General features: G+C 43.7%; 1 protein-coding gene across 1 annotated transcript in view; it reads right to left on the reverse strand.

The window, feature by feature from the left end:
* Nucleotides 1-21,894, reverse strand: part of KALRN (kalirin RhoGEF kinase) — a 775,504-nt gene that overhangs the window by 238,214 nt on the left and 515,396 nt on the right. The window contains 8 exon segments of the mRNA XM_058295672.2: nucleotides 5,573-5,675; nucleotides 8,577-8,719; nucleotides 9,993-10,094; nucleotides 10,527-10,717; nucleotides 12,417-12,528; nucleotides 17,051-17,143; nucleotides 19,479-19,568; nucleotides 21,818-21,887. Of these exon segments, the coding sequence (XP_058151655.1) occupies nucleotides 5,573-5,675; nucleotides 8,577-8,719; nucleotides 9,993-10,094; nucleotides 10,527-10,717; nucleotides 12,417-12,528; nucleotides 17,051-17,143; nucleotides 19,479-19,568; nucleotides 21,818-21,887 (904 nt within the window).

Genomic DNA, 21,894 nt, shown 5'->3' on the forward strand with positions numbered 1-21,894 from the left:
TCTCCATCCCTATTTTTATTTTTTTTTCTTTATGAACCCATTTAAATGAAGAAATTGCATTTTCCCTCAGTCGTCTGTCCCCCTGACGATGCTAATCCCTATAGGGAAAAGATTTTCTTACATCTAATTCACGTTGTCCCACACAGAAGAAAAAGTGATGCTAGGGGATAAATTGAGAAGCATTTTATCTCTGATGCTGGTAGTAGAAGACTGGGACACTATCCTTCCTTCCTCTGTTTCTGGTTGTGTACCTTTTTTCTAGACAAGAATGTCAGCTGCAGGATGGCAGGGCTTCCACGCGAGGCTTGGAGGAAGAGGACAAGGACACGCCAGCACAGGGGCTGGGCCCTCACGCCCCTCACTTACTGCTGCCCTGCACCTCCCAGGTTCTGATGAACCCGCTGAGGCTCTAAGGGAGGTCTACTTCCAGAAGGTTCCTGCAGCCAGGATACCACTGCCCCTTGTCTTAGGTGTCATGTAACAGCCAGTTATCAAAGTGGCAGTGACATTATAGGAATCCTCCAGCTTTCTCTCCATCTCTGAACCAGTAAAATAAAATGTTAGTCACGGTCCATTATGTTGATTTGACAATCCAGAGTTTAAAAATCATTGAGTTAATTCCTGACTGGGAAAGCTCTAGACTTCTCCACAATTCTATTTCCCTAAGTCCCTCCAGCACATCACCCTTATCAACAAACCCTGCATTTTAGGTCACATTAACTTGTTATTGAAATTCCTCATTCAAAGCACACAGCAGTCCTGGGGTGTTCCAGCAGTGTTCTTTCTCTTAGGATTCTTGCAGAGAACAGCACTAGCAACTCAATTTCACTTCAATTTTCCTATCTCCAGCAAGTTTGGGCATGTCTAGGACTTAAGAGTGGTTTTTTGGATGGAGAGTATTCCTTCTAGGATGTGTTTGTAACATTCAATTCAACATGCATTTATTGAATGCTTCTGGCATGCCCAGCCTAAATGGTTAACGCGTGCAATGGGACCATCATACTGCAGGTGGCCGCTTTTCTACCCTTAGCTGGAAAGTATTCGGCAGACGTTCATCATGTTAAACAACGAACTATGTCTTGGGGCCACCTCATTACTCAGTCTTGCTTGACTAGAATTCTATAATTCTGGATTTCTTTGAAATTATGGTTGCAAAGCATCATCGATAAACATGTAGGCGAAAGACTACAGTGGAATGTTCAGCACAGAGCAGCAGGAATACATTCTAGACAGAATAAAGAGTGGCTCAGACCGCTATGGAACAAAGGAAACATACCCGTTTGCCTTCAGGGAAATAACACTTTTGCATTGGACAGCGGTAAATTAGGACCTAATCATGCAACCTATTTAAGGGCTGAATAAAAGCAATATGGGGAAAGCTGTTAATGCCATTTATTGAGGAACAAAAATTGGTTTGGTCAGTGGTTAATGCAGAATTAAGAATATTAGACTGCTTCCTTATCAAGGAAGGATTTACAGCTTACACAAACAATCCCAGCTCCTCTGCTATAGAGAAAGGATAGTGGAGTTCCCTTCCCTGGAGATTTTAAAGAAGAGTCAAAGAAGGAGGTTTCCAAGTGTCAAGATCTGGATAGTAAAAGAGGAGGGGGATGCGTCAGTGTTCTGACCTCAATCTCGTCTTTTTAGCAAACACTTCGGTGAAGTCACAGAAGGTATGTTTATCCAATAATATTGGGAGCTATAGCTAATAAACTATGCTCGAATACTGGGTTGGAACTAAACAAGAAAAAATCTAATATATAAAGTATAAAGTAGTCCTATATTCAGGTTACTAAATGACCTGCCCAGTTAAGACCAGCCCATGAGATAAGGCATGGGCATTTTATGAGCCACCACTGGACACGCCTGCTAAAAATGGCATGCTGTCTTTGGGAGGATATTATACCTAGTTTCCTAAAACGAGCTGTGCTTGACGTTTGTTAGATGGCATCTGGAATATTACGTACTATTTGTATAGATTGGTACACAATGGAGTAAATCCAGAGGAAAGCAACCAAGCTAATCTAGAAAACATTAATATAAGAACAGCTGAAGAAACTGAGGCCATCTAACCTGAACAAAGAACATAAGGGGAAAACATATGAAAAGCAGCTTCAAATATCCAGGCTGGTAGGCGCTGCCACTGGCTAAACTTAGTACAATTTGAGCATTAAAATGAATTCGTGATAGGAATGGATTATAACCCATTAAATAATAAAATAACCCAGGAGTCAATGCTAACAAATATCTAAGTATTAGATTCTAAGGGACGGCAAATGGAAAGGGGAGCAAAGTTGTTCTGTTTCTAGAAGGGCGAATTAAAGTCAACCAGAAGGTTACTAAATCACTTCAGGTATAATACAGAGAATGTGCTAAAGATTAATTACAGCTAATAATGTAATCAGAGGACAGACCTTACTGAAGAAAATTCAAAGAGCCTCGCAATCTGCCAAATAATTATCCACTCTTGCCTATGTTACCTAAACCTTTGCTTTACTCTAGTAAAGGTAGGAGATTAAATCTTCCCACTGACTCAGTGAGAGCAGTATTATTATCTTTGTTTTACAGATAGGGAAATTAAGGCTCAGTAATTTAGGCAATGTGTCAGAGATTAAGGGCCAGAGCTGGGATTCAAACCCAGGTACCTCCGTCTCTAAGGTCGAGACGCCAGCCACCACAGCATGGCATACAAAATACCCAGTGACGGGAAGGGTACCTCGCCACCCCACAGCCCTGAAGCCGGCCAAACACCGTCCTTTCATGGTTATGTTTTCCTCGTCTACCTCAGACTAGCAGTGCTACCATTACTGTCACTCCTCTGGATTAGAAAAGGAAGACTGCAACACTTTTCTGGAAATCTACTCTTAAAAGGACCCTGATCCCTGAGAGGAGTCTCTGCCTTGCCCTCTCCCCACAGCCACCTTGTTTGCTCCTCCATTCGACGGCTCAGTTTTCCAGTTACTTTGCTTCCTTTCTCCTCCCCAGAAATGTTCTCCTGGCCACTTGGAAACCAAAGTTCCCAGCCTTGCAGTATAGTTAGGGGGAATTTTAACACCACTGTCAACATCTACAAATTCAAAGATAACAATTAATGGTTCCACTGATGAAAAGAAGTGCAGGTTTTGGAAGACACCTCACCACCCTGTTATCACCGTCCTGTGTTAGAACACTAAGAACATTCTAAATGATAGTGCCTTGCAAGCCCTCTACTTTACTGGGTAAGTGTGACTAGTGCTGAGTGATTTTCCAGGTGTCACGGATAAAATGTAGACTCTCTCATCCTCTCCCCACCTCCCATGTCTCTTAAGGCCAGAGCAGGTAGTTGAGGGTTAATATTCCCAACAGACCAGTTTTCCAGCATAATAGGCTGTCTGAACCTGGGAAACATTTCTGCTTGGAGGGAAGGAAACTTCCATGCAACTTTGGCATTTAAAAAATACAGTGTTTTTTAATGCTTTCAGACCACTAGCTTCAACTGCCTCTTAATGCTGGAATTCCCTGAGGAGAGGACTCCGTCCCTCTGTCCATGCATTCAGCAAGCATGTCCTAAGCATCTGCGTGTGCTGCTTGCCAAGGCTATAGCGGTGAAACAGACGGACACGGTCCCTGCCCGCAGCAGGGCTTACAGACTGGCTGTAGAGACAGACATTAAACAAGAAATCACACCAATAGGGAGCCACATTCAACAAATAGTTCACATCTCTCCACAGTATCCAGGACAGAGCTCAGTACATGGTGGGTGCTTTTTCTTGAATAGGTGACTGGTACTTTGGTGGAAGGCAGAGAAAGACTGACCGGCTGAGCTAATCTTAGCATTGGGAGGTCAAAGCTTTGACTTTTAGAGTGAAGGAAAGCATGGCAGTGAACCAGATATGGGTTCTTGTTCCTGTTCTTCCACCAACTACTAGAATTTCTTGGGCAAGTCCCTCAGCCTCTCTGGGCCTCAGTGTCCTTACGTGTAGAATAAAATATAGATACCAGGATCTCTCAGTAACAATGAAATGCCTGCTGCCAGGAATGTTCTAATCTAGCCTCACTTACCTTGTCAGAAAGACAAGGAATGGCTGGAGCCAAGGGCTTTCTAAGACAAATGGCTCCAGCCTAGGGGTCTGTGTCTAAGTTAAGGTATGGGAAGATAGATTTACAACTGGAAGGTATGAATCCTTGGATCTTAAAACTAATCGGCTCTGTCTGAACATGGGAAACATTGTACTTTCCTTACCATCCATTGATGGTTTGGAAAGAAACTCTTTTATTCATAGGGTAGTTTTTATTTCTAGACAACAGGCAGAGAAGAAAAAGTACAGAAATAGTTTTATTTATACGTTTTTACCAGTAGAAAAAACTAATTTTCAATCCATTCTAATAGTCAGTGAAAAAGAGCTTAAAAACTTGAAGGCAGGATGTCAGACGCAATTACCTTGAATGTTCTTGAACTCTAGTCTATAATGTGATTAGGATGATTTAGTGTCATAATCTTAGCTGGTTTGGGCATAGGCTTTTTTTTTCCCAGTAAGAAAAAATCAGAGCAAATCCTAATGAATGCAGATCATCTTTAAAACACACACACACACACACATACACACAAACTCATAACTAAGAAAACTAATACAAAGCAAGGACTCAGCCTGTTGCCTGGGGCTGAAAGAGCAGGCCAAAATATTAAGTCTGGAAAAACTGGGGCAAAATAGTTTTTGAAAATCTATAACTTCACTAATCGCTAATATGCAGCAAAAGATCATCTCATAGTCTTTTGACCCTGGGGTAAAGTGAGAGTAGGGTAGGACATGAACCCTTCCCCTCCTCCTCTTGCAAATTCAGATAGTTGAATTCCTCACCTAGCTTGGGCACATACACTGTCTTTGCTACAGTCTCCTTTCTTTCAATTTCCATCAGAGCTCCTAACTCTTGCTTACTTGCCCTTAGACATAAGAGAGCAGGTAAGCAGGCTTTCTCACAAGACTATTACATCCTGTACATGTTGCTCCATAGATCACATCCTGGTCTTCCCACCCCCAAGGAACTGAGCTCCAATAATCCAGCCAGAGGAAGGCATCATTGCCAGTACAGCCACCTTTGAGAAGATGCCCCTCCCACCAGTATCACTATGGCCATTTCCCAAATCACTGGTCTTGGTCTACCTTTAAGAGGAATCCCATTCAATCACTGTAAATATGAGCCAATCACAGCCACTAAGGTCTCAGGAAACTATCCCAACCTCAGTCTCCCTCGTTCCATCCTCCCAGAAAGCAGAGCAGCCCAAGCAGCCCAGGTAGGACAACTCAGAAGGGGAGGAGACCTAGACTCCCACTATCAACCCATTCTCACTTCTTTTAAACTCTCACAACAGGAGAGGTCTAATTAAACCCCAATCTTCTCTCCCCTCAAACAAGATCTCCATGCAGTGACTTCTGTCCCCCAGCCCTTTTATTTTCCCCTTTGACTGGCAGAAAAAGACAATTGGCTACTGAGTTAGGTCCCATAGCAGGAGAAATTCATCTGGGGGTAACTTTCCAGGGGTGGTTAAGCCAACAAGAAGTCTGGGGGAAGGAAGGTTGGGACACTGTCCTACCTTGTCACTGTCCACTGTGTTCTGAGAGGTCCTCGAGGCAATGGAGATGGTGTCTGGCTGGCTGCTCCCATCCCCCTGGCTGTCAGCATCCTCTATTCCATCCCTGCAGGGAGAAGATTAAAAAAAAACAGGGGTGGGGGTGGGGGGAACCACTGTGGGTTTAGAGCACACAAGGATTTCCAGCTGGGCTGGCAGAGCAGAGTCTCGATACTTTCTAGCAGGGATTAGTCTAAAATTATTCCAGTGACGGTGCAGTACTATGTGATTTTCACTGATGTCACCTTTTGCACATAGTAAACACATAATGACTATGTCGGTAACTGAAAGCAAAGTGGCCCCTTTCCCAAAACCCCTCTAGCCCATGCTGCAGAGGGAATAAGTTGTTTACTGGGAATGGGTCTATGACAGGCAGTAGGAAGATATACATCCTACTTAGAAGCAGGCTTCTATCCAGGTGACTGGGTCATTTCCAACAGTCCCATAGTTCAGGGTATTCAAATGGCTTTTCTGTAAGCTGTATCTAGGATGGGGGTTGGCTTACAGTCGGCCTAAAAGTGAAAGAACTGATGACACATTTTCACTTGTTTTCTTTTGCCCATGGAAATGAGGTTTGGTATTTTCTCTAGGAAAGACTATCTTTGGTAAATTCCTGATGTTGGACTCTCAACTCCTGGCTATGAAGAAGAAATTTACTGCCCTCATTTTGGTGGATATTGTTGATCTTCTGTTTATTTGTGATGGTTTCTTATCAACCATCACAAGGCATTTTCTCAAAGATAGGAGAACAGTAACATATTCCACAGGGGCTTTTGGGCACAGCTGTGTGCTCCTAAGCTTCTGATATCCAGTCTCCCACACACTCCTGGCATTCGGGCCCCATCCTGGGTTCCTGGAACACACAGTTCTCCTCCTCACATGTCCACTCAACTCCCCAGCTTTAGACTTTACCCCAGTGTGCACTGAACTCATAGCCAGGGCCAAGAGGATTGGATGCCAGAGAACTGATGAAGGCTGGTTTGTATCAGAAAAAACAGGGGGAGATATGGAGTGGGGCTTGGTGAATTAGCAAAGGAAACGGCAGCTCTTCCCACAGAGGCTTTTATGAAATTCACACTCCTGATGCTGCTTGTGGAGAAGTAATGGCACTAGGGGACATGGGCACTTGCTGCTTAGAGTATTACCACAGAGAAGTCTGTGGGCAAAATACTTCAAGTAATGAAGCCACCTCACAGAGTCTAAATGATTACAATCTGGAGTATGTGTGATTGTATGTGTGATTGTATGACATGTGTATGTTTGTGCCTAGTGTCTAGTAGTCAAAAAAATGTTTTCTCTTGCCCAGAACATTCTAAGTCAACTGCTCTGTCATCACCATTTCAGGGCTTGGGAAATGGAAAGTTATTTTAATGATATAAGCCATACATTTGGAGGAAGAAAAACCTGCTGTAAAAAGAAATTATGTGACACATTTCAAAACCAAAAATAAAGGGCTTTTAGATCATGTTGTTTTGGATTATCTGGGCCACTGCTCCTCACCATTTGTAGATAGTTCAGAGTTGGCTGTACTTTCTGCTTCCTGATATTCTGGCCCATTTTGAGCCCTTCTGGCTCATTCCAGATGAAGCTAGTTCTGGGGGATATGAGGAGCCCACCCAGGAGCCAATCTACTCCTCCGTACACTCTGTCCCCAAATCAAGGGAGTCAAGCTAATGATGTGACAGACTGCCTGGTTATTTTCTGCAGTCTGTCAAGGTTTCTCACCCTCTCATCACAGGACAATGACAGAGAAGGATGGAGGGGGCATTTCCAAGATACCTCTTCATGTTCCAGAAACATTCAGGCTCTCCTACTCTAGGAAATGGGGGTTATTTCACAGAGTAACCCTAGCCAACCTCATCAGATCATCCTCCCATTAACAGTCCTGGACAATCTGTTCTTTTATAATTGCTTCTCTTTTATCTTTTTTTGTTAAAGTACAGGCTCCCTGAATCAGGGTCTTGGAGCATCTCCCCCATGGAGATGCCTCAGACACCCCTTTCTCTTGGCTACCACCTCACCCTGACCAGTGCTCCTACTCTGCAGACCCCATGGTGGCTTTCCTGCCTGCTTAACCTGATTGGTGTCGAAGGGTCCACTACATTTCCTGGACTTATTTCATTTAGGAACAGGAGAGGAGGGGAGAATCTGGTACCATAATTACCATCACACCCAGACACCTGTTTTGCTGTATTTTTTCCCCAAACTTTACATGAAGTTTTTATATGCTTTCTTGTGAAGTGCCATGCCACCTAAAAGAGTCAGTGAAGGTAAATGTGACATGGAGACTTGAGAAGGAAATATTTAAGAAGTCATCCTCTGGTCTAGAGAAACTAGGGCTCAGAAGGGTTCAGAGAGAAAATATAGGAAATAAGACCTCTTCTGCCCACATGACATTGCTTAATCTCAGGTGAACGAAGGTGAGGACTCTGGAGGTCTGCAGTGAGAGCTGCTAGCTGGCTGTTATAATGAGACCACCACTCTACCACCACGCTGCCTCACACACGAGGAGTCTAACCAGTCCAAAGAGTGCCCACATCCCCAGCTCTTCTCCTTCCCACAGCCTTCTCCCAGACACTCCACTCTAGAGCTCACCTAAAGACCCTTCTTTTAATTCTTAAAGCATTTCCTGTCTCTATGGGTTGTAGTGGTTCTTCTTATCTAACTATTTCAGATGTGAGACAAGACAGAACACTCTTGAGGGAATGGACTGCATGTTACTCTTCCTTTTATCTTCTTACAGCACCTAGCACAGTGTTTATCAGATGACTGGTGTTTAATGAAGCCCTGCTGAGCTTCACTGACAGTAGCTGGTCAGACACTTAAAAGATGAGGTAACTCATTTTAGGGAGAACTCAGCAGGCATTCATGGAGAGCGGCACTACCCCTGCGGAGGCAGAGGCTCACCCCTTCCCTCTCCCTTCCCAGAAGCCTGTGAGGCAGTGCTGGAGGGACAGACGTTGGTTACCTCTTACTATTGTTCCTCTGTTTGGCTGGTGTTTTGGGGAGCTGAATTGGCTCCTTTAAAGCTCCTTTCAGATGAATGATCCTTTCTTGAATCACCTCTCGTATGTTCTTGATCCACTCCTGCTTGGTTTCAATGTTGGAGGCCTGGAGTGCCACAGGGAGAAAGAGTGAGGCCCCTCCCTCCCTCCACCCTGCCAAAACAGTCCTCAGAACTCCTCTTGTAGGCTTAACCCATTATTTTCAAGGATGCCAAATACCAACGGTTTGGGAAGCTCATTCATTGTGTACTTGTGACTCTTCAACTTCAGGAACATGCTTCTCCAAGTCCTGGAATAAGACTGTGATCTCAAGACTCAATATAGACTTGTACATGGGTGATTTTCAAAGTATTTAAAAGACACCCACAAATCCAGACATCTGCCCTGGGCCTGGAACAGCATCTGAAGGCCTCTGCTGAGTCAGGGCTTAACACTTCAGTTTGTAGCTTATGGGGACATCTGGGAGACATGCAGAGGGACAAAAAGGGGGCATTTGAAGGCAGTGACTATTTACCAACTGGTATGGAAATATGTCAGGATGTTAAACACAGGTGTACTCTACTGAAAGGCAGTCCTGCGACTTGAGCCTTGTGAACCTGTTAGTTGAAGGCACTGCAGCCATTCCACTAACATCCCATTGGTTTTGTGAAATTTATTTCAGGGAATTCTGCTTCTTGACAAGAAACCACTATGTTGGCAATTTGGAGTCAACAAGTTTGAAGTTTGCCCTTGGTGATGGACACTTCCCAGAAAAGCAAATGATTGGTGGGCAGTTCATCCGCGGGACCCTTACTCAGCCAGATTAATGTCACCCTGGGCTCTGACTCAATTCACAGGCTGCACTCTGGGGAGCTGAAATGACCTTAAGGCTGCACTTTGGTGAGAGGACCCTTCTTGACACTCCTCTCCATCAGCATAGTCCCCAGAGAACTTCTAGGATGTAAGCTCCCAGAGGACAAAGCCCATCTCTTACACCTATTTATCTCCCACAGCACTGAGCAGAAAACCTTATCCATCCAAAGTGCTCAGGAAGAAATGCTGAATGAATGTAGAACCAATCAAGGTCCCTCTGTCCAAGGATCAGTCATTTTTCTTGCCACTTGAAGTGGACATATATGGACAGAACAAGCTGAAGGAGCCCAATACGCCAACCCCATCCCTCTTCGCTCCAAGGTCATAAGTGCGTTGACGCACGGAGACCATTTGTCTTTGAGATTTCTGGTCTACCTTCATGACAGAATTCCGGTCTCAATACCCAAGGGGGCTGCCTTTCTGAGAGGGGCCCAGGGACTCAGCGGGGTCTCCAGGCTCACACATCCTTCTGCCCCCTTCTACTACCCCCAACCCTGGTCTTGTGCCCAGCAGAGAGCAGTACTTACTTTCAGCACTGTTTTATTGTCTGAGGATGGGGTGCGCCCAGACCACAAGGCAAATTTGCAGGGATCGCCCTCTACGTGCTCGGTCACACCCAGCTCTGAGGTCTGTAGACAGGAAATGCCTGTGAGAGGCGGGGAAGGGGAGGGCAGTGGGGAAACTTAGGGCTGGGTGGGAAGGGAAAGGCGACAAAGAGGAGAGGACCGAGGGAGGGGCTCTGTCAATCAAACTTAAACAGACTAGAGATTTTGTTCATCTACTCAGGATGAAAGGACCTACAGACACGTGCTGATTAGCAGGTACCAGGGTGGGAAGGTGAAGAGGGAGGTGCTAAAAGCAAATAGAAAGAACTGCAAACTCTAAATGCAGAAGTGGGAGGTGAGGGTGGGAGCTTTCCAAATTGGAGGCGCTTTCATTTGTCCAGGATGGTTTTGGTGTGGAGGCAGGGGAAGAGATGAGCTGACTGTTCCAAGATCCCTTCCTGCCCAAGGGCTCTATGAGAACAGGGAGTCTTGTCTTACCCCACCTGCCCCACCTACCAGTAGCTTGTTCTTGTAAACATATTTTGTGTGTCCTGAAGAGTCTTTAATCTCTTTGCTAAAAACCAAGGAGATCTCAAAGAGGAACAAGTGTCGCTCCCGCCCCTTCCGGATCAGCGACTTCGGGTCCCACACTTGAAAGGCATCCTGGAGAATCAACTCTCCCTGCACATCCAGGTTCTCGTCAAACCCTGAAAGACACCCATTTCCACCCTGTGGGGTTTCTTTACTGCTACATTCTGGGGCACTAGGTTCCACTCCCTCCTAGGAGAAAGGCTCCCCTAACAGTCACCCCTCAGCTTCCACAGTGCTTCTTTCTCCCACCTGACTCCTGAGACTGCACAACACTTAGGCAGCTCTACAGAGCAGTCATTAGGTCTGCCCCACCCCCCAACCTTCTGCTCATTTCCTAGATGCATAACCACTATGAGTGGAGTCTTCTGCAACGGCATTAAGCAAGCTCCCCTCCCCCATGTTAGCCCAGGAACCCCTGCAAGGGCAAACCCCACCTTTCTTCCTTCACAGCTCCTCACTGTTCCTAACTCAGAGCTCTGAGAGGGGCTGAGGCCAAACACTGCCCGACTGAGTGTCGTTTGTGGCACTTTGTCATGGCTTAATTTCTTACATTTCATTCCTAGAACTCTCTCCTCTTGATTGCTTCTCTATAGAGTTGCGCACACCCTTCAACAGTTTATATTTGTAGCACTTTAAGTCTTAACATGAGACTGCATGAGAATCACCTGGAGAGCTCAAGAAAATACAGATTCCTACCCATCTCTGTCCCCTTCCCCCCACCCCTCAAAGAGATTGGGAGGGTGAAGGGTGGAGTTCATTCATTTGCATTTCTGACGAGCTCCCAGGTGCTGCTGCTGTGAGGCCACCTAGCACACTTGGAGTAGTTGCATCCAGAACTCAGGTCAGGGACAAGCTGGAGGAGCAGAACACTTACAGATGAGGACACCTGGGGGGGGCAGGGGAGGGGAAGAGCAGTGCAAACACAGGAGAAAGGGGTAGAGAAGTTGTGGCAACAGGAATACATTCAGATGGTTAGTGCTCAGGCTGGAGAAGAGAGCCAGGGCTCCTTTGTGCTAAGAATTGCGGCCTCCTGTGCTAAGGGCAGTCTAGAAAGTACAGAGACCAGACAAGTCTCTCAGATGGGGCAGGAGGAATGTACGGCCAAGAAGGGCAAAAACAACCTGTGCGTTTATATACTGCACCAGAGTAGACCATTTCCTTTAGCACCTTTCTTCCAATCAGTACTGGAATGCTGGGTCTTAACACATCCTACAAATTCCACCCCAAATTAACACTACAGAAAGATGGGCAGAGCATTTAAGACCACTGTTTGAAGCCCTACTCTACAAGGTTTCAGAGAGAACACAAGAGCACACTTTCAGCTGCTTGTACTTCAGGGAAGTCCTACCTGGCTTATCGGCTGGACTTTCCTAAATTGCTGGGAAGGGCATAAGGCTGAACATGTTGAGGGTGTGAGTGTGAGTGTGAGTATGTGTGTTTAAGTAGGATTTTAACTTAGCCTGATGACAAATGATGCCGTGCAAATGCTGCAAATGAAGAGGACTGCCATGGGTCAGGGGTTCTAGCACATTTATGTTAAGGATGCTGGCCTGCCTTGGACTAGCTTGTGGGCAGCAAAGTGGCCACAAACTGTAAATGGCTTCAGCGCGGTCCTACTGGTGGCAGAGTGTTAGCCAGGTTGGTTCCTGTGGCATTCCCTCCCACATCCCAAGGACCTATGTATCAACTAGTGATTCCTCCTCTCTCCAAGGCTTGTCCCCTCGCCTGGGTTCATGCCATTTCCCTCCCATGATGTGAGCTTCCTGGAATCAGGAACGGGAGGAGGACCCCCGAGAGGGCTAGGAGTGCAGCTACCTTCCAGCATGCTGACATGCATGGCATCATTGGCTTTCTTTGGGACACTGAGCATCACCTCCAGGCCATCCTTGAGCTCTCCTTTCCCTTCTTCACAGCAAGTTAAAAGTTCCTGGGAAAAGAAGTTCAGACAACATTAAGGCCATTTGCCCAGTTTCCCCACACTTCCACCACCTAACCCATCAAGGCCTAGATTACCAGCTTCACTCTCGGTAAGAGCGCCCTCTAAGTTATAAGGAAGTTGGGGTGCATGGAGAATAACTTCCAAAGAATTCAACCATTTTTTTTCTCCAGACTGAGCTTCCCTGCCTCAATCTAATCCAAGCTAGACTGGCACTATAAGTCAGCCACGGTGATGATCTTTGTCACTGGATTGCCCTCCCGGAGAGGGGAAAACCCTTGACAAGGCACATGAACAGAGGTGCAGGGTTGCGGAATCATAAAGGAAAGAGAAAGGGTATGATAAAGAACACACAGCACTCATATATCACTGCACAACTCTTTCTCATACCAGTTTTATTTATCTGCCTCTCTCTCCTGTCTCCCTGCTGACTTCCATCATACAGGGAGTAACCTAAGGTTAGTGACATTATACATTTAGAACGTTTCAAAATTACAAAAGAAATTGAGATCATACAGATCAGGGGTTTCTAATCTGGGACCAGCGGATGGCATTCTAGACTAGTCCTTTCATTGTCAGATGAGGAAATGTGATCAAGAGAGGTGAAGTGATTTTCCCCAGGTCATATTAGAGGCCATGCAGGGGCTTGAATCCACATCTCTGAAATCTAAGTCCAGCATTTTGTTCACCGTACAAACTGTCTCCCCATAGCCTCTCAATGAGACTTTCCAGAGCCTGGGGAGTAAGTCCTCTCTCTTTTAGTACCCTGTTGGATATTAGGTCATCACCAAACCCATAAAAGATACATAATAATCTGATTGATGGAGAAAACATCATTTCTAACTATTTTTTGTTTTGATTTTTAGTTAGGCCAGTAAAAAGAATTTATTTGGAAATGGGGAAAAGAACAGCGCTTGCTGAGACATGGGAGAGAAAGAGAAATACCGGGATTTGAAATGGGCTTCTTTAGGCAGAGAGAGCAAGTTCTGCTTCATGTGATTCCCTTTTAAACTGTTAATCCCCCCCCCTTCCTAATGATAAGGGAATGGGCTCCAGCTGTTATTGGTTCCCCCACCAATGGTGGGGACCAATCATTTCCAGCTATCTTGACAACCATAAAGACTTTTGGAACAATTTTTGCCCAAACACGAAGAATGCTGAGTTCTCACTTTTCCTATCAGGACTACTCCCTACCTCCTGTGTATCATGCTTACTTTGACATGAGGAGGGAAAGAGTTAAGCAATCCATACTCTTTCCTTCTCTCCTTTTGGAGATGGGAGGAGGAGGAGTGTAGGAGGGATGGGAGCAGAGGGTATACTTTCAGGAAAGATGGAAGTTGACCAGCTCAAATCTTACAAGCATGTTAATGACAGACCTCTTGGCAAATAAACTAATAGTTCTTGCTAGCAGGAGAGTTCTTATCTATGGAATGCTTTTACCAGGATATATTTGGCCTGTCTAGAACGTCTTATAGAAAACAAACCTTGAAACTATGGTGTTAGGAACACGGTTCTCTGGAGAGCGTCACATAAGCTATGTTAACTATTGCAGCAAAATGTGGGTGCATTTCATGACAAAATGGCTCTCTTCGGGTAAGTGATATGATCGCATACATCACTCAGAGGACTCCTCTTACTCTGGGCCAGAGCACACCTGATGCTGCAAGAAAGGTCTTGGAGTTGCTGCACTGGTGGTCCTGGCCTTCTCACTGCTTCACATATTCCCTGGATGAAATTATTTGTAACCTGAAATTACTGGTAAGGCTTGTCACTTGGTAAGATATCTAATTTGTATGAGCCTCATTTGAAAATCCAATCCTTTGTGCTATCTTGGATACATTTCCACATGCAGTAGGGAGCTGTGAATGTCCAGGGAAGACATGTTTGGGGAGGTAGAATTGATCAGTTCCCAGTTCTGTCCTTGGTTCCAGTTGGTATCATGCGAGAAAAACTGTATTCACTCTGCCAAGAAGCAGTTCTCTGATTCTCCCTACACTGGTCCTAATTTTAGCCCTCGCTACCTTATTTTCATACATGATCAAAGGAGGCAGAGATGTAAGAGAGAAACAAGCAATATCCCTCACTTTGCAACAGAAAACCCCAATTAGTTTAATCCCCCAAAGCAATTTAGCAGGTCTACCAATCTACCAGGAAAGCTAATAAGTTCTTCTCAGCTCCTTGCTGTGGTTTATGGAAAGGAGAAAGGTCCACATTTAATTTAGACTCCAAAAGGACAGCTGTAGTAAATTTACACAGAGCATATTGGACACTGTAACTGAAATATAGTTACTACTTTCATGCTATACCTAAAGTGATGAACCCTAGAGGATACTGATAATTAAATATAAATGTATTTGGAATAAAACTGGCTGTAATGAGAAAAAAAAATCCATATTATTTATTTATAGTAAAAGCTCAGCAAAGTATTTTTCTTTTACTCAGCAGGCACTTTGCCACCAGCACTTTTTAAATGGGCCAAAAATGATCCTGTCTTTTTTAAAGGTAATTTTACCACCTTCCCACAATCAAATTCCCACTACTTTTAATTTTGCTCCTCGGTTACCTGCAGTCACCCCTTCCTAATATCCAATTCCACGGGGAAGGCCCAGAGCCCATGCCTCCATCTGCTTGAAGCAAACCATCCCTCATTTACCTCCCATGTCCATGTCACATAATCAATTCTAGACAACCTTAGCCTTATGGGAGTAAAGGAGGAGCGGAAAGCTATGTTTCTCTTATAACTGCATCCTAATGGTTTTAAGACACTGGCAGTGTGGATGGGCAAGTCAGTTTTTGTTGTTGCTGTTGTTTTTTAATTTACAACCCCACTGATTCCTGGAAGGCTTTGGGATACTTAAACGGAAAACCACAGAAAAATAAATTTTATAAAATTCTATTAGCACAAGAAAAGCAATTTAGAGGGCTCAAGCATTTGGTGGGATAGGGAAGGAAAAGGACAATTTATACATGGTAGTCTGAGCTAAGGAGAAACTAAATAAGTAACCACAAAACTCAGTACTAAATTTGTGGTAGTCAGAGGCAAAGAGGGACCTACAGTTCTCACGACTGAAAGGTAGAAAACAATCCAATCTTTCAAGGAAGACTCCCCCAGCTCCCGTTCGGAGCGCTTATAAGAGTTTCTAGGAGTCTTTATATGAGAAAATTCACTAACAAAGAGATCAGTATCTTTGAAAACAATTCTGCCAAAACAGCTGAGAAGTTCTGCACATAGTTATTTTTCACATTCATCCTAAATCAAGGCTAAGGGTGTAGTGCTGAGTTGTAATTTTCCAAGTCCTTTCTGCAGGGCTGGATGTTAATGGTGCCTTAGAACAGAGGCTTGCAGTCTCTTCTTGGAAGTGAGGAAAGGGAGGCTCACAGGAAGGAGGCCATAGGGAAAGGGTCCATGGCCCCACTCTGACCCAGAGGAGGGACAGGAATTGGCTCCCCACACCTTCGACCTCAGTGTCACTCCACCCCTCTTATCACAGAACCAAGTGCTAAGCCTAGGGAGACCCCTTGGGCTGAGAAGGGTGGGCACTCTCCCCTGTGAATATAGCCCTGGTTTTGAAACTAGACTGTTTTTCAGGTTTAGAGACACTAGGATTTTGCAAAAATTCTGCAGGAGTCTCTAAAGATGAGCTAATTTTCACTCAGTTATTCTCTGGAACTATACTACTTATACCCTGCACTATTCTTTTAGCCTCTACATTTTGAGAAGCAACCAGCAAAATATTCAAACTTAGGGGAAAACCCACCCCTACACATTTGGAATTAATATAGATATGGGTTTTAAAACTGCCTATAATATGAATTTCCCAAGCTTTCCAGGGAAATTCCATATTTTAAGACTAATAGTATAGTATAGGCTTATTTAAGAAGAATCAACCCAAACTCCTTAGTGTTTTACATATTTTGATTATTTGACTTAAGATTTTGAGAGAAAAATCCATATCTCTTGGTTGGCTCTAGAAGAACTACTAACATATGGGATCCTGCAGATACAAGAGTGCCAATGTGCTTTATCATGCACTCTTTGAGTATTTTCCCTCAAAAACCTTGTAGTCTTGACAAATATAGAGATTAAGGTAATGGCCACGTAAACTCCACTGCTCATGTAAATTGGCACTGACTTTAAGACCCTGACCTCTGATTCAGTCAGAAGCAGGGGCCTCCAGGAAGAATTTGTCCAAGAAAGGAGGGACAGGAGAGGCAAATAAATCTTGGCCAGCCAGCTGCGTAAGATGGCAATCTCTAAAAGCTGTGCATCGTGGGTGGGCATGAAAAGAGTCACAACTTATTCCTGCTCTCATTTTAACTCCTCTCCCCAAAAAAGTAAGCATCTGGAATTTCACAAGTTAGGACACATTGTCTAGAACCAGCAGCATATGGAGTGGGCTCATCTCAGAAGTTTTGTTCCAGGTAGAGAAAAGTTCTGGTGAAAGCTTTCCGCCCTTAGGGGCAGAGCTGGGTAGTAGGAGGTGGTGGAAGATAAAGGGAGGGGGAAATGTACCTTCAGGAGCAGTTGGTACTTGGTGATCCTCTGGACAGGCTTAATTAGGTAGGAAGAGATAGAGTTGGCCAGACCATGCCGCTGTTGTATCTCCTGCAGGAATGGAAACAGGTCCCATCAGGCACAGAGGGGTGTGTGTGTGTGTTCCGTCAGGGGTGGCCATGGGGGTGGAAGGCAGGGGTAAGAACAGAGAGGGGAGAAAAAGAAAGGGCAAAAATTATGAGAAAGTGTTGTTGGTAGGGAGAGGGAAGCAGAAGGAGAAATAAGAGATAAGAGAAACCAAAAACATATCTAAATAGAGAAGATGGGAGTGCTGGTGAGAGGGGAGACATCCTAGGGGAAAAAATCCAGGTCTGTGAAACAGAAATGGAAATGAAGAAAAAATAGAAAAAGATAACAGTAGGAAAAGCGTAATGAGGTAAATAACAGTTAAAAGTAAAGCAGAGACAAAGAAACAGACATGAAAGAAAATAAACATAAAAATGGGGAAAATAAAAGAGGGATATAAAAGAAGAACAGAGCAAAAGAGAAGGTGAAAAATGAGGCTCCAATTTCTATTCTATGACTCCTTAGTCTTTAATTGCCCTTCAGTGTACTTCTTAAAACAAAACATGGACATATCTCTTTTACCGTATGTTTGCTCTTCAAATTCAACACCTCAACCTAGAGCCATGAGTTTATTACTTTCAACTGTTTCACTGTGATCAGAGTACAATAAATGCATAGAAAAAGGAGTGCATTTTACCTTTAAAGACAGGATTTTGAAGTCTGTGAGTGTGTGTGTGTGCCCAATCTATCCTAGGCAGGGGGAACAGCATGAGCAATGACAAGGAAGCCAGAATACTCTAGGGCATGGTCAGAGCACAAGCCATGTAAGTTTAAAGGATGCAAAGTGGAACACAGTGTGTTTAAAACTTCAGCATGATCCTCTGGATACTGCTGCTGAATAATCAGCCAGGAATATCTTAAGGAAAATACATCATCAATCAAAGATAATGTGGTATACAGCAGCCAAGATGATATTCACTTAAATTCTGTTACCAAGTTGGCAAAAGACTTTTCTTGGGTTCTTCTGTTTTATCAGATCATACAAAGAGAGGATTTATATGACTTTGAATTCCAGTTTGGGACATCTAAGGCCATTTTCATATTAATGGCCCACTTCTTTAAAAATCATGTGACTTCCTCTCATTCACGTGTCATTCCTTCACTCACTTAAGTTACAGCAATGTCAAGTTAGAATCATGCTCAGAAAAGGCTTTTTTTGTTGTTAACTTGAGTTAACAAGGAACCATATTTAAACATCTTTGTGTTCCTTTTGGGACCTAGCACACTATCTTGCATATAGTAGACACTCAAATATTTATGGAAGGAATGAAGGCAAGTAGGTAGAAAAACAGACTGATAAGAACTACATTTAAAACGTCTGAATTTCAAGCTTCTATAACTTCTGATATTCCGACAATAACAGCTGTCACCACTACAGTTTGTCTCTCATTGGACCTTCTTTATAGCTTCATTTCTTCTCCTCCTCCTGTTCATCCTTTGTGGCCTACAATAACTCATTTGATTCTGTCCACTTCATAGCCAGTAGGCTACTCTTTGGGGACCAGCATTAACTAGATTTATATCACCATTCACCAATGGGATTGTGTCCTCATTCAGACAAGGAGCTAGCTGTCAAAACATATCAGCACTCCCTTGTCCCTTGCCTTCCATTACAGGAGAAGTGCTCAGCCTTGGCTACATGGCACACTCACTGGGAGAACTTTAAAATAGACCCCAAAGCGTAGCCCACACCCAGGCCAAAAAACTCAATCTCAGGTGGGACCCCAGGAGTCAGTTTTTTTCAAAGATTCCAAGGTGATTCTAATGTGTAAATAAAGCTGAAAATAACTGCATTAAAGTAGTGATTCTGAAACTTGAGCATGGACCAGAACCACCTGGAAGACTCGTTAAAACTCTGATCCATTGTGCTCCATCTCAGGAATTGTGGTATCTGAAGATGGGTCCTAGAATTTGCATTTATAACAAGTTTTCAGATGATCTGATGCTCTTGGTCTAGGGACCACACTTTGAGAACCACTACATTTGAGGGAGCTCTATATGAGGTAGAAGATAAACATGCTAATCGGCAGCTGCACCGTATTAGGCAGCTTTGAACATAAGGTTTAAGGCTAGCTAGGATTGGTGTTGAGGCATGGAGACAAATTTAACTTGTCCAAAATCATTCGCTGAGGTAAGACAGAAGACAAGCAAGAAAAACAATGCTTTTGTTTTTCTCCATGCTTTATCCATGAGATACAGTTTTGGTGGCCAGTAAAGAAAAGTGAGGAACAAAGGATAGCTAAACACTATCAATCATCGAAAGTGGAGAAGCATTTCCACTGGATCATCAATTGCTCAAGAATGGGAAAACTCAGCTTACGTCAAAGAAGGTGCCTGCATGTTCCAGGATCAGCTGGTTGGAATCAGGCTTGTTTTTACAGTAGGTAACATACATCTGAAATTTGTCTGCCTACAAAGAACAAAAACAATAATAGGTAAGCATCCATTAGTTTCCACCTTCTGTCCATTGTGCCTGAAGGGTCAAGCAAGGGATGTAGAGCTAAACCCTCAAATATCAATACCTGGATTATCTGTGGTAAATGTTCCATGTTCATTCGACCCACTCTCCCCTAACATACTTGGGGATGCTTTTCCCCTATTGGCTGGTGGATAAAGCTTGCAGAAGGTGAGCTCATTTTAACATGAGCCTCTGCTGGAAAGAATTAGAAAAACCAACTCACATAATCATAATGCATTCTGAAGATGAATGGAATTTATTTAGAGATTATCCCCTTTTGGATTATCTATCATTGCGCACCCTATCTTGGAAAATGATAGCCTTTGATCTAAAAAGAAAACTCAAAGAATGAAAATGAGGCATGATCCAGATGTCACTCCTGTACTCCAGAGGTCTCTGCTGGGGGATGGCAGCATCCCCCAATTTCCCGTGTGGCAGGGTCTGAGCAACGATTCCTAACCAGATCGTTGCTTCAAGTCAAGCACCTTATGACTGGGTGAAATTTCATTTCTTATTTCTCTCAGGACTGTCTGGGTTAGTGCAACACTCCCTTTCCCCTGGGAAAGGTATGTGTCATTTGGCCATCAGGCAGTTTTCCCTTTGGTGACTTGCTTTCCATACTAGTGTTTCTAGAACATTTGAGATGACCTTTGAGAGAAGAGTCTAAAAATATGCGCATTACAACAGGCTTCATTTATGCCAGCAATGTTGTAAGTACTTTTTATACCTTAATTTGCTTGATTCTCATGAGACCCTTTTACAGTGAGTTCTATTTTTATTCCCATTTTACAGTTGAGAAAACTGTAGCACAGATTGATTGACCTTAAATCCCCACAGTTAGAAAATGGTAGAGCCCAGGCAATTTGACTTCAGGCTCCATGGTTTTAACCACTGTCTTACAATACATTATAAACAACTCTTTCTACCCTTCACTCTTGTACTGCACACATATATTAAGATTATGAGACTTAAGAAAGTCACCTTGGGATAATTCTTAGCAAAAGATGCATATTTCATTCAATCACCAAAGGTTTTCTGCAACCAATTTTAGGGGCTATATACTATACCTCTATTCTATACCTAGGAGGCATTCATCATCCCTAAGAGATTATAAATCATACTTATGGTTGATTGCAAAGCAAATCCACAAATTGTACGAAACAAGATGCCAAAAAATATCCCTTTACCTAGTGGTCAGTCTTGTTTTTCTCTTGCTGGCAGGGCAAGGGATCATAAATTATCAGCATTAATGGGAAATGTATATGAGCCCATGTATTTAGAGGTAGAAAATGTATTAGAGTAAAATAAAATGGAAGTCTGTGACTTCCTGAAGAAATGAGAGTATTCCAGGAAGCAAACATCAGGATCTCGTTAAAAGCACACTTGTCTGGGAGTCAGGTCTTGAGGTGTGCGTCTGGCTATTATTTATTATGTGTCAGAGGACTTGTCAACATTCTATCCCAACTGAAATGTTTCCATCTTTAAAGTCTAAAACAGAATCATATCCCTGCCTACTACACAGGGCTGTTGAGGGCATAAACTCTCTGAATTATAAAGATATTTCAAATGGAAGCTATAATTGGATAGTTATTAAATATTACAATTCCTACCTTTGAGGAAAGATTTCCATGCTTAGTTGCACTCAGTGTTTTAGAGACTTCCCTGGAGATCTTTGCACTCATATTCATGAGCCTGAGCTTAGAATAGTGTGGAGTGGAGATGCCAATGAACACTGTTTTAGTTGATTCAGCCCAATGGCCTGGCCCATACTACCACCACTAATAAAGAGGATGACTAGACACTCATCTTGTAGGTCAGAACTGGGATAGGTACTCAAGGAGTTTGTTCTTTTATATGAGGGAAGAAATGTCACCAATGGTTACGTGGCTTCTTAAAGTTCTAATTCCCTAACACACTTTCTGTAAAAGAACTAGTAGATGGAGCTGGTATAGATCCTCTACTAAGCTTAAGCTAGAAATCGAACATGATGATGCCTGAGGACTTTTACTAAGAACTCTGCTTCTCAGGGATGCACTGCCTCTCTTGGGACCACTCACGGCCCCTCTCCATAGCCTTGGCCCTGGTATTAGACTGGCAGTGGCACTAATTCTCAGGCCAGACACCAAACAGGTGCCATTTCTGGTGCCATCTGCACTCCTGGAAAGGATGGAACAGTGGGAGAAGTATTTCCAGTTGGTTACCCAGGTAACAAAGCAGTGTCCCACATCCTCAGGCAGCTGCTCATACTTCTCCAGCTCTTTGAGGAAGATGCTGCAAG

This window comes from Dasypus novemcinctus, chromosome 4 (assembly GCF_030445035.2).
Source record: "Dasypus novemcinctus isolate mDasNov1 chromosome 4, mDasNov1.1.hap2, whole genome shotgun sequence".
In the NCBI taxonomy this organism is placed as follows: Eukaryota; Metazoa; Chordata; class Mammalia; order Cingulata; family Dasypodidae; genus Dasypus; species Dasypus novemcinctus.